Raw genomic sequence first — 12553 nt, forward strand, 5'->3', positions numbered from 1 at the left:
AAAGTGAATTTACTCTGTAAATCTTCACCCAAATCCTAAAAAAAAAAAAAAAAAATTGTGCATTTTCTGTATTTGCATTAACTAACTCATTCCTTCAGATCCACAGCACAATAACAATATATGAGCTGTAAGAGTAGATAGTTCAGAAAAATTAGTGGCTGGTTTATAATTAGGACAAGAGATGAGTTGCATAGGTATTGCACGCTGAGACACAAGACTCAGGGGCTTCCTGACTATTCCTCTGCCTTCCTGGGTAGTTCAGTGAGCTCCAGGAGGGATTTCGCATCTTTCCACCCAAAGCTGGATAATATCTGGGGGATTCCCAAAAAGGGACACTGATCCCCTTATCCCCTTTGTTACTCACCTGCTAATAATATGCCCCAGATGATGTACCTAATTGTGGTTTTATGTTTCTTATAAATAACACAAACTGCATCGTATTTCTTTTCGAGACACCTGTAACAACACAAAAACAAAATGGTTGACAGAAGCAAATATCAAAAACATGAAGTAAATGGCATGCTAAGACTGGGTTCAGTGGTTGGCTTTGGGAAGCAAACAAACCACACAAACTCATGAAATGTATGTCCTATAAAATAGCATTGGGAACTGTTAATTTCATCTTAGAATTAATTTTGCTATACCTCGAGTCAACACTTATTGAATGAGTGTGCCAAGCCCTGTGGGGTTATAGAGGCTCAGAAAATATGCTTCTGGTAAATGGAACAGGGTAGATGGATAACTAGCAAGAAGCTAAAATAAATTACTGGAGGAGTGATTCTAGTTGGATTCTAAGGGCCTCCATTATATTTAGCCAGTGGTTATTAAATTTTTATTTAAAAAATACAAATCTAACAAACTTGGTCATCCCTCCTGCCTCCATTAAATTCTACCAAGTAGATGCTTCCTTGTTCTTGATCACCATATTCTGATCTAAGGCTGAAAGATTTTATTGGATGCTTGAAATATAAACCAGGATTTTGTGGATTTGAGGGCCAACCAATGGGTTGTAACATGTCTTTTTCTGAAAATTCTGGAATTGTTGGCATGTACTTGCTTGCATCCAGGGCTTTGTTATCGGGCCAGTTGGTAACATGTGAGCAGTGTGTATATACTACCACATCTCCTGGGAAGGGTATTATTCACTAGGCCCCCAGCAGTGAGCTTGGAGAGGCCACAGGACTATTCTCACGATGACTGTCCTCTATCTCTCCTGAGATGCTCATGGTTCCCACCACCCCTGAAATGAACCAGGCTTCCCTGCAGTGCCTTGTTCCTCAGTGCCACCTCTAGTGAAGGCCTCTCCTTCTTCTGCATGAGGCCTAGTGTAAGGGATCTGCCATCTCTAGGCTACTGGCCAGAGTTTTTATAATAACCGTTTCTCATCCCATATAGATGCTTCCCAATCTCCAGGATCTGAAAGGATTCTATCTGGGAGACCTCCTCTCTTCTGGTTAATGTACCCACTTCCCTTCTTTGGTGATCATGTCAACGTGTCCAAGTCTCAGTTACCCTTTAAATTTTAGGGCACATCTCCAGTCACTAGCTTCTATGAAGCCTTCTTAGATTTCCTTGGACAGAAGCATTCCTCTGCACTTTCCTCTCACTATCTTCTTTGATTGTATTTTTGTTATGAACCCATGGCTGATTATAATCTCCTAAAGAAGAGTTATCTGTGAGCCTGAGAGTAGAACCTTAGACATGAAGGTGCTCAACAGGCTTTTAGTGAATTAATAGATCAGTGAAATGGGAGACACATTGCTTATTTTGCAACTGTGGGTTGGAACCTATTGGTGGGTTGTGAAGTCAACACAATGCATGATAATCATCAATCAACAAAAAAATAGAAATCATCAGAGTGCATCAAACATAGTAATAAGTATTATTTCATGAAGCTTTTCTTTTGTGTATGTGAATGTGCATATTGACAACTAGAAACACTACTCTAGAAGATATTGGAGACATAAAATTGTAGTGAAGATTAAGTTCTTCATAGTTTAATTTAGAAAAGGCTAACTATGTATTATCCTCAGTTGTTGATGTAGTGTTAAAAAGTGGCAGGGATGGAGGGTGAAATTTAATAGGGCACATATGTTAGGTTGGAGTTATCATATTTTTAAATTGCAGTGAGTGTAGTCCATTATAGCAATCTGATTCTGCATAAAGAAGCTGCAAATAGAAACTTGGACCATTTGGTTATCTATGCTGAACAACTTCTGACTTCCTGGTGGTTCTTTCCATCCCATTAACACTAAATGTAACTTGAGGACCTCTGACCACCCAGAGGGATTTCTCAGGCTCCATGGTCCTTTGGAGACTCATGGAGGATGGAAATGAGCTCAGGTTTCTGACCTGGAAGATATTTTTGACAGTGTACTTGTGATAAGAGCTCCAACCTAATTCTGAGAAAACAAAGTTCCTTAGAGAAGTGAGAATTTAAATCAAATTTTAATAGGAATTTAGGAGCTGGACCAATACTGTAGGGTTATGGTAGAGTACTAGGCAATACAGGATTAGGAATCAGAATCTCAAATTGTAACGTAACTCTATTCCTGGGTAAATCACTTCTCTAATCTTCATTCGTCAGAAAAATAAAAATAATCTTGTTTTTCCTACTTCTGGGGTTGTAAAGACTTGACGTATATTATTGATTGAATTGTGCCCCCCGCGCCAAAATAGATATGTTGAAGTCCTAAACTCTGGACCTGTACATATGACGCTGTTCGAAAATAGAGTGTTTGTTTTGCTATGTTAATAAAGTTGTACCAGAGTAGGGCGGGCTCTCAACTTAATCCCTTCTGGTTAGTGTTTTATAAAAAGAGCAGAACGGACACACACACACACACACACACAGGGAGGAGACAGACACTATGTGAAGGTTTCTCTATAAGCCAAGGAATGCCAAGGGACACCTGGAGCTAACACAAGGAAGGATGGCTCCCAGAGGTGATGCTTATCTGGACTTCCAGCCTCCCAAACTGTGAGGCAATAAATTTCTGTTCTTTAAAGCTACCCACTTGTGGTATTTATTATTATTATTATTTTTTGTTAGAACAGCACTAGGTAACTAAAACAGAATACCTTCAGGATATTACAAAAGCATCTGCTTTTGGGGACTTAAAATGAATTGAGTTATGAGGAACCAATTGTTTATTGATTGACATTGAGAAGCTTAATTCGTTGAGAAGATGAATGAACTACTTCTGTAAGGACTGGAGCAATTACTTGGTAATTTATACCTTTAATTAGAAGACTATCCTAGATGAATTCAAATCTAGTATATTGGATTCCTGGTAGCATAGTGGCTAAGACACTTGCCTGCTAACCAGACGGCTGGCGGTTCAAACCCACCAGCCACTCCTCGGAAGGAAGGTTGGGCAATCCTACTATCCGTAGTGATACTGCCTCGGAAACCCAAGGAGGGGTCGCTATGAATTGGGGCCAACTCGAGGGCACATAACAACAACAACAACATATTGGATTCCCAGGACATCAGTAATTTGATTTTACCACATTGATTATACCAGAGAACCATTATTTTTTTCTAAAAATGGTGTTTGGTAAGCAGTGGGTGGTGACAATCTCAAATAAATCATAATTAATGTTGAAAATTAAGCAGGGATAAAGCAAAGTGGCAAAACCAAATGGGAGGTACCCCCAAAAAACCAAACCTGCCACCATCAAGTTGATTCTGACACATAGTGGCACTTTAGGAAAGCAGAGCTGCCTCTAAAGGTTTCCAAGATTGTAAATCTACAGAAGCAGAGGGCCTCATCTTTCTCCCATGGAGTAGCTGGTGGGTTCAACCTGCCTACGTTTTGTGTGGTTATTTCCCTGGCTTAAAAATGGTACCCTTTTTGATGCATGTCTTCATTGTTTTCTGTGTCTTTTGAAGAGTCTTCCTCAATGCTGACACACTCTTCCCCCTGGAAATCAAGCAGAAATGGAAAAATGAAAACTCTGGACAAAACGGTCCCAGATCTTCTTTGCTCAGAATGCTGGCAAAGACTGTTCAAAATTTCTTTCAAATTATTATGAAAGAAGACTGCTTCTGTTACGTATTGCATAGACATATGTCCCTTTATAATCACAAAAATCCAGGATCACACTTATCTCTCCCTTTCCTTCCAAAGAAGTCATTGGTATTTTCCCCTTTTCTTTGAGAAACAGGCTCATATTTCTGCTTTCTGCTACTTTCTCTACTGCAATCTTTCCATCTCAGTTCTGTTTTCAAGCAAGTGCTAAATGAAGTTAATAGCAGGAGCCACATAAATCTCCCTTTATGCTCTGCCAGCACCAGTTTTGAAAGGATAAGATCAAAGCTGATTTTATTTTCTGTGTATACACAGCTTTGTCTGCAGATGTGACCACTAGCTCAGCACCTTCAAGGTCTGATAAACCTCCCCTGGGACAGAGAGTCCTTCTATCAATTGGGCTAAGGGAGAGTATTTCCCTTGCTCTGCTAGCTGTAGATCTAATTACCTGGATCAATTATATACTTGAATCATCTTTATGGGCAATCTTTCTAGGCAGTTTGAGCTCTCAAGTATCTGTGACTCTTCCTGTTCCCAGGGAGACATAGAGGGTCTCCTATTGTCTTCAATTTTGGAATAATATTTCAAATAATCATTCCAGACATTGTGAACAATGATGGGGGAGGCTGGGGAGGAAGTATACATATGGTTAGTGTTTTGAACATGCTCTAAGAGGCATGACACTCAGCTTTTATTTTCTGGCAGATCCACTGTGCCTTTCGACTCTGTTTACTTAACACAGAAGTCAATCCTTGGCATGTCTTGGAGTTCAAAGGATCTCAAAGTTTATTTAGTCTAATGATGCCAAACTCCATTATACTTCTGCAGCACCTACCACCTACCTTCGTTTTCTGAGCTGAACCCCAGGAACAAGGACAATGAGAGGATAATTGGAAGAGAGCTGGAGCTGTGGTGTCAGTGCCTAAGGCACTTGACTGCTAACCAGAAGGCTGGCAGTTCAAACCCACCAGTCACTCCTGGGAAGGAAGGTTAGGCAATCTACTTCCGTAGTGATACCGCCTTGGAAACCCAAGGAGGGGTCGCTATGAGTTGGATTGGACTCCACGGAAGTGCATGAGTGCGTAGTTCCAGGGGTGGAGATGCATGTTACTCATTTTTTTTTTTTTTTTTTTTTCATCTAACACCTAGCTTTGCTAGTAGTTTGGTAAATACTCACATTAAAGGATCATCATTGTTTCCTTATAGTGAAATTGCTCCAAATAACCTGTCCATTTATGGAATGTCCAGCATGACTATTGTTTTGTTTTGTTTTCTTTTTTTTGCTGAGCAATATTTAGTGACATGAACACATTTTATAATAAATTAATTGAAATAGAAAGTTACCAAATAATGTGCATAGTATGATTCCCAGTACACGTAATACACATGTGGGTGTATATTTGCATAAAAATATGGGAAGGCTATATATTCCAAGATGTTGAGTGCTGATTTATTTTTTTTCTGGAATTATAGGTTGTTTGCTATTTTCCAAATTTTGATATGTTAATTGTCCAAATTTTCTGCATGTTATTCTTTTATAATAAGAAAACTTCCCATAATAAATGACACAAACTACCCACAATGAATGGCACAATAAAAAGCACTCAGAATTCCTTGGTAAACGATTAGCTGCGTGGATAATCTGCTCACTTTTTAGCAGAAGTCTTTCTTCAATCAAATCCTACCCATAACTTTAATATATAAAAGAGGAAAAAGTGGCAGTGTGAGAGTGGGGATAAGGCAGGGAACAATGTCCCCTCAGCCCTGCTGTTTCCTTAGATGCCACGAAGGAGCCCTAGAGAATCTAGACAGTTAGGGAACACAGTTTTAGAGGCACATCTTAGAGCCTTCCTCTTGTCAGACACTTTTACCCTAAAATTCATCTTTTGTTTAAGCCAGTGCTTTTTGCCTTGTGACAAGCTTGGAATCTGTCACTACCAACTGCCAGAGAGAACCTTCCCATAAGGGAAGTTTGAGGACAGATGTAGAAAACCCAAATCTCTTTGTTTGGGCTTGTGTGTTTTCTTCACTACTCTGCTTTACAAACTCTAATTGCCATTGAATTCATTGCTCTGTGTGCCAGCTGAGAGCGTGCTTTTTGTTCCTGCTCTTTTCAGGTGGCTGCTGCACAGCCGTTTCTATGGGTTACAGCCTTACTCAAAGCAGTACAGTCATACCTGTTTGGTGTTGACACGCTCTCCCTTTTGCACAACTCTATTCCGTGAGGAGTCATTTCCTGATGTTTTTTGGTTTGCAAGAATGTTTTCTTCATTCTAAGGAAAAAAGAACAAATTACAAAAATAAAATGTCAGAGCAAAGAAAACAAAAAAAAAAAATTCTTTTGATTTTCAAAAAATAATCTTTCAATGCATGATATACAGAAGACTTTAGAGGGACAGGACAAGCAAAGCTTAGATGTTCCTGAGTCATCTGATTCAAGTCATAACTAATGACTCTAATGAAGAAACAGACGAGTTTTGTTTTGTTCTGGTAGAAAAGACTGTGTGGTACAACTTGAGGACAATTGCTCTCATCTGCTGTTGTTATGTGTCGTCGAGTCAGACCCGACTCATAGCAATCCCTCCTTGGGTTTCCGAGGCAGTATCACTACGGAAGTAGATTGCCCCATCTTCCTTCCAAGGAGTGGCTGGTGGGCTTGAACCACCAGCCGCCTTCTGGTTAGCAGTCAAGTGCCTTAGGCATTATGCTACCAGAGCTCCATCTAAAGGTTGCTATGCGTCAGAATAGACTGAACAGTAACAGATTTTTTTTTTTTTTTAGGTCATGTAATAACAATTGTGAGGATGGCACAAGACCAGGAAATGCTTCATTCTGTTGTACATAAGGTCACTATGAGTTGGATGTGTCTTGACTCACAACTAACAACAACAACAGGCATGTAACTTTTTAGTAAATAGAGCTGGGACTAAATGCAGATGTCTGGTCTCCTTTCTACCACATCACACAGGTTTTCAACTAATAAAATTCAACCTATATAGCAAAATATATCAAACCACAGGCTGGATAATTTTATTCTTAGATGTTGGATTTATGACATGTTAAAATGTATTTCTTGGATTCAAAAGAAGCTCTGGTAGTAATGAGAAGATTCTTCTTCTTTTATTATTATTATTATTATTATTATTATTTCAGCATTCCCTTCCCTCTCCTCCCACCCTTGGTAACTAGCAAAAAAGTTTCCTTCATATATAAACCTTTCCTTGACTTTTCACATTAATGAACTAATACTATATTTGTCCTGTGATTGACTTTTTTCACTCAGCACAATGTCCTTCAAGTTCATCCACATTATGTGGTGTTTTTTGCAGATTCTACATTATTCTTCAGTGTTGCATAGTATTCCATTGTGTGTATGCACATAGTTTGGTTATCCATTCTTCTGTTGATGGGCATCTAGATCGTTTCCACCTTTTTGATTTTGTAAATAGTGCTGCAATGAACATGGGTGTGCATGTATCTGTTCTTGCCCTGGCTCTCATTTCTTTAGGCTATATACCTAATAATAGGATTACTGGATCAAATGGTATCTCTAATTCCAACTTTTTAAGGAATTACCATACTGCTTTCCACAGTGGTTGTGTCATTTAATAGTCCCACCAGCAGTATATGAGCATCCCAATCTCTCCACATCCTCACCAGCATTTGTTATTTTCTGTCTTGTTGAACTTTGCTACTAGTGCTGGGGCCAGATGGTATCTTATTGTTGTTTTGATTTGCATTGCTCGAATGGCTGATGATCGTGAACATTTCTTCATGTGTTTGTTGGCCACCTGAATATCCTCTTTGGTGAAGTGTCTATTCATGTCTTCTGCCCAACTTTTAATTGGATTATTTGTCTTTTTGTTGTTAAGGTGTTGTTGTTTTCTACAAATTTTAGAGATAAGTCCCTTGTCAGATATGTTATTGCCAAATATTTTTTCCCAATCTGTAGGTTCTCTTTTTACTCTTTTGGAGATGTATTTTGAAGCACACAAAAATTTAATTTTTAGAAGGTCCTATTCGTCTAGTTTATCTTCTGCTTTTTGTGCATTTTGGGTTATGCTTGGCAGTCTATTTATGCCATAAGTTAGGGCCCCTAAATTTGCCCCTATGTTTTCCTTGAGGAACTTTATTGTTTCACATTTAAGTCTGATCAATCTGGAGTTAGTTTTTATGTGTGGTGTGAGGTACAGATCTTGCTTCATTTTTCTGCAAATGGATATCAGTTTTGGCAGCACTATTTATTAAAGGGATATATAATGGATTTTAGCCCTTAGTCAAAAATCAGCTGACCATAGATTGATGGATCTATTTCTGGGTTCTTAATTCTGTTCCACTGGTCTATGTGTCTGTCATTGTACCAGCACCAGGCTGTTTTGGTAAGTTTTGACATCAGGAAATGTGAGACCTCCCAGAGGAGAAAGATTCTTCTTTTGTAATGCCATCTTAGATTTACTTTAAGGAGGTTAGTAAGGTTTCCTCCTGGAGGAGTTTCCTGAGCCCCTTGCTGCTGTTTCCAGATGTGATGAACACTGGGCTTGTTTCTCTTTTATCTTTCTTGGGTCCTAATTTTTCTCCCATGTCATTCCAAGTTGCCTTTTTCAACGTACTAAAGCTACCATCTTTCTGTCAGTGGCAGCTTGCAAATAGCTATGATGTTGAACAGGTTTCAGTGGAGCTTCCAGACTAAGATGGGCCGGGAAGAAAAGCCTGGCGAGCCCTTCTGAAAATCAGCCCATGAAAACCCTGTGGCTCACAATAGTCAGATCTGCAGCCAATCATGGGGATGGAACAGGACTGGGCATTATTGGGCATGGAGTTGGCATGAGTTGGGAGCCAACTTGACAGCAGGTAATAACAACAACAACAACAAAGTCCAAGTAAGACAACTGATAAATGGTGTTAGGGAGGTCTCTATACCTTTTTAGGAAATGCCCCTGTTAGCCCTATCATATGCGAGATTATCTGTCTTTAATGAACCACAGTGATTTTAATATTGTACTGGTGATGATACAGTGCCAAGCAACATAGTACCTTTAGGTACTTGGTGTAAAAAAACAGTGTGTATGAAGTACACGCACACACACACACACACACATATACATACTATGCAAGCACAAGCTAAGCACACTGCTATCAAGTTGGATCTGACTCATAGCGACCCCTCCTTGGGTTTCTGAGGCGGTATCCCTATGGAAGTAGATTGCCCAACCTTTCTTCCAAGGAGTGGCTGGTGGGTTTGAACTGCTAGCCTTCTGGTTAGAAGTGAAATCCTTAGGCACTATTCCACCGGAGCTCCCCTACATACTATGGGAAGATGGAAATATTTTGTTAATTGCTAAAGCTGGTTGATGGGTACTTAGGGATTCACTATACTATCTTACTTTTTGAGATGCTGAAATTTTCCTCGATATAAAGTGAAAGCTAAAATTTAGCATGAGTTGGTAGAAAATCAGCACACAGAGGGGTAGGAGGACTAGTCCTTAGAGCCCCTAGTAACATGTGTGATGCTAGGCAGGTCACATCTTTCTAAGATCCAGTCCTTGCATCTATAAAATGAAGTTTCAGAGATTTGGTGTTTTTATGGTCCTTTCCAGAGCCCTGACTAATCTAACCAGTTTCCATTACAAACTTTAGCTTCTTGATGCTGATTATTCCTGCCACCTGGTGGCAGGACTGGAAGCTTACTTGTGAAACACAGGGACAAGTTCTTTTTTTTCAAAGTTAATTGAAGAGGAAGAGGTGTGTGTGTGTGTATTTGGGGGGGCGGATGAGAGTGAAGCACTTCTTTGAATTGCAGCAAGAATACCTATGGATGTATTCTATATTGTGTAATGGATTGTTTTACCCTCACCATTTCAAGAATGGTGTCTCCCAGTGGACATTTCCAACAGAAATAATTAGGGGTGTGTGTGTGTGTGTGTGTGTGTTTGGTGCCTGAAAATGACCTTGAAGATATTTGTTTCTCTTCTTTGCAAATTGGAGTGGTTAGTCTGTAACAGAGGGCCCATTATTACTTGTCAGCCCATTGTTCTTTCCATCTATTTAGCAATTCATATTACTAAATACCTTTGTACACCTAACTCCTACCATGACTATGTTCTGATTGCAAAACCTGTTGCTCTATGGAATGAATAAGAATGTTGTGCATCAGTACCTCTAAGCTGTTTACAGCACACACCACTTTTAACTTCTCTAGTTAGGGTTAGTGCTAGATGTACTAAAGGGTGTTCATCCCAGATGGAGCCCCTTTGAGGGTGGATCCTTGTAACCAGTGCTCTGACTGTACGACTGGCCTCACAGAGAGGACATGGCTGGCCTTTAGGCTGGGAGCAAGGATGGAAGCTTTCATCAGTGAGAGGACTTTCAACTTGACCTTTGTAGGAAGGAGATCATGTAGGTTTGTGAAAGACGAGAATTGTCCAGCAGTATAATGCACTGTTGACAGGACCCTGAGGAGTTGTTCAACTGGTCTGGAGTCTGACACTTTGTAGAGAATTCTGCGAGGTGCTAACACCTGGTTGAAAGGGTAGCATTTGTAATATACACTTGGCTTTACACTACATACACTACCAAAACAAGTGCAGACTGGTGATCAAAGTTGCGTTTTTTATTTCTATTCTATTGCTCTATTATCGATTGTTCATTGATTGTCTGTCAATCATCTATCAATATCCATCAGTCATCTACCATTTCTACATCTCTTAGACCTTTAAAATAATCCTCCTGAAAGCAGTTAATGTGGTGCTTTCTGAGAAGGTGTGATGCCTTAAGTGCTGTCCAGTCCCAATGCTTAGGTAGAAATGGGAATATGATGTCAGCTGAGTTAGAGACTGTAAATCTGTGCAAACCTAAATTTTACCCAGTAGTACACTATTCCTGTTCTCTGCTGAATACCACGTACACAGCACCGTGCTAGGCACAGAAATACTCAATAACTGTTTAAATGAGTTTAAAAGAGCCACTCTAGCAGAAGGAAGACCAAGTAATCTACTTCCATGAAGATTTACTGCCTCAGAAACCCAGTGGGGGTTGCTATGAGTTGGAACTGATTTGATGGTGGTGGGTTTGGCTTTTTAGGGTTTAAGAGACTGTTGAGCTGATTATGTTGTTGTGAGCCATCTTTGAGTTGGCCCCCGACTCCTAGTACCACCTCATGTACAATAGAACAAAATGTTGTTCAGTCTTGCACCATTCCCATGATGAGTTGTGGATGAGACTGTTATAACCCCTAGGGTTTTGTGTTATGAGATCCCTAAATACAGAGGCATTTGAGCAGACTCTCACTGAAGAGTTAACTTTTGCTGCCCATGAGGAACGAAAGCAGAGAGTACTGGAGAATGTTGATTATTCTTGGAAAATATTTGGTTAAGATTTCAGTCAGAATGTTCCAGGAAGTTCGTTACAAATATGTCTTGTGTAAAATGGTCTTGAAAAACTGCTTATGTGTGGTTTTTCGAAGATGGTTCTGAGAAGTCTGAAGATTAACTTCTTCGGGGAAAGCAAGTTTTTTGAATTGTTTTGTGACCTTTCAACAGAAACTTCTGGGGTCTCCTAATAACTTTATGACTGATTAGACAAAGCCTTAAAAATGTCAACCAATCAGGAAAACTGCCAGTTAGTTACTGATGTTTCTATATAAAAAGCACCCTGAAAAATCTAAAGGATTGAAACACATTGTAATTTCACTTTGTGCTGACTGGTTTGACCTGCTATTCCTCGATAACCCTCTCTGCTTTTTCTGTTCACAGAGTGCTGGATTTTTTTTCTTGACAATTTTCATTGGCTGATTTTAGGTGGTAGATTGCCAGGTCTTTATTCCTAGTCTCTTAGTCTGGAAGCTCTGCTGACTCCTGTTAAGCATCCTAGCAACATGCAAACCTCCACTGACAGGTGGGTGGTGGCTGTGTGTGAAGTACACTGGTTGGGAACTGAATCAGGTCTCCTGTGTGAAAGGCTAGAATTTTACTGCTAAACCACTCATGTCTTCCTGATTATAAAATAAACTCACTGCCACTGAAGCAATTCCACTCATAGTGTCCCTATAGGACAGAGTAGAACTGCCCCACAGGCTTTCCAAGGCTGTAAATCTTTACAGTAGCACATTGCCTCATCTTTCTCTGGCCGAGTGACTGGTGGGTTTGAACTGCTGACTCTTGGTTAGCAGCCCAAGATTTAATCACAGTGTCACCAGATATCCTTTCCCCTGATGTTAGGACTAGCTAAATCCCTGATCTCTACAGCCCTACAGTGGTGTCCCAGCATATACAGTATTTACAACAGAGTAGAGGCCAAATGGTAGGAGATCATTTTCTCTACTCTTCAAGAAGATTCCACTTAATTGAACCCACACCTGTGGTTTCCAGCCAAATAAAGTACAGGCATGTGAGTTGAACATTTACCTCAAGTAAACACATGCCCTCGAGAGAACAATCATGGGAGAAGGAAGGGCTGCTTATGCACAGGGAGACAGCTCAGGGGGCAGGAGAGTATGGAGGGATGGACACTGGGAAGTGGTA

At 40.0% G+C, this 12553-nt stretch overlaps 1 protein-coding gene across 1 annotated transcript in view; it reads right to left on the minus strand.

Moving 5' to 3' along the window:
• SLC28A3 (solute carrier family 28 member 3) overlaps positions 1-12553 on the minus strand; it is a 95594-nt gene that overhangs the window by 46307 nt on the left and 36734 nt on the right. Inside the window, exons 2-4 of the mRNA XM_007939801.1 lie at positions 6212-6307; positions 3853-3926; positions 365-456 (exon numbers count right to left, since the gene is read on the minus strand). Coding sequence (XP_007937992.1) covers positions 365-456; positions 3853-3926; positions 6212-6307 — 262 coding nt within the window. The remainder of the gene's footprint in view (positions 1-364; positions 457-3852; positions 3927-6211; positions 6308-12553) is intronic.

The sequence above is a fragment of the Orycteropus afer genome, unplaced genomic scaffold (genome assembly GCF_000298275.1).
Source record: "Orycteropus afer afer isolate SDZICR_OR568_19922 unplaced genomic scaffold, OryAfe1.0 scaffold00005, whole genome shotgun sequence".
In the NCBI taxonomy this organism is placed as follows: Eukaryota; Metazoa; Chordata; class Mammalia; order Tubulidentata; family Orycteropodidae; genus Orycteropus; species Orycteropus afer.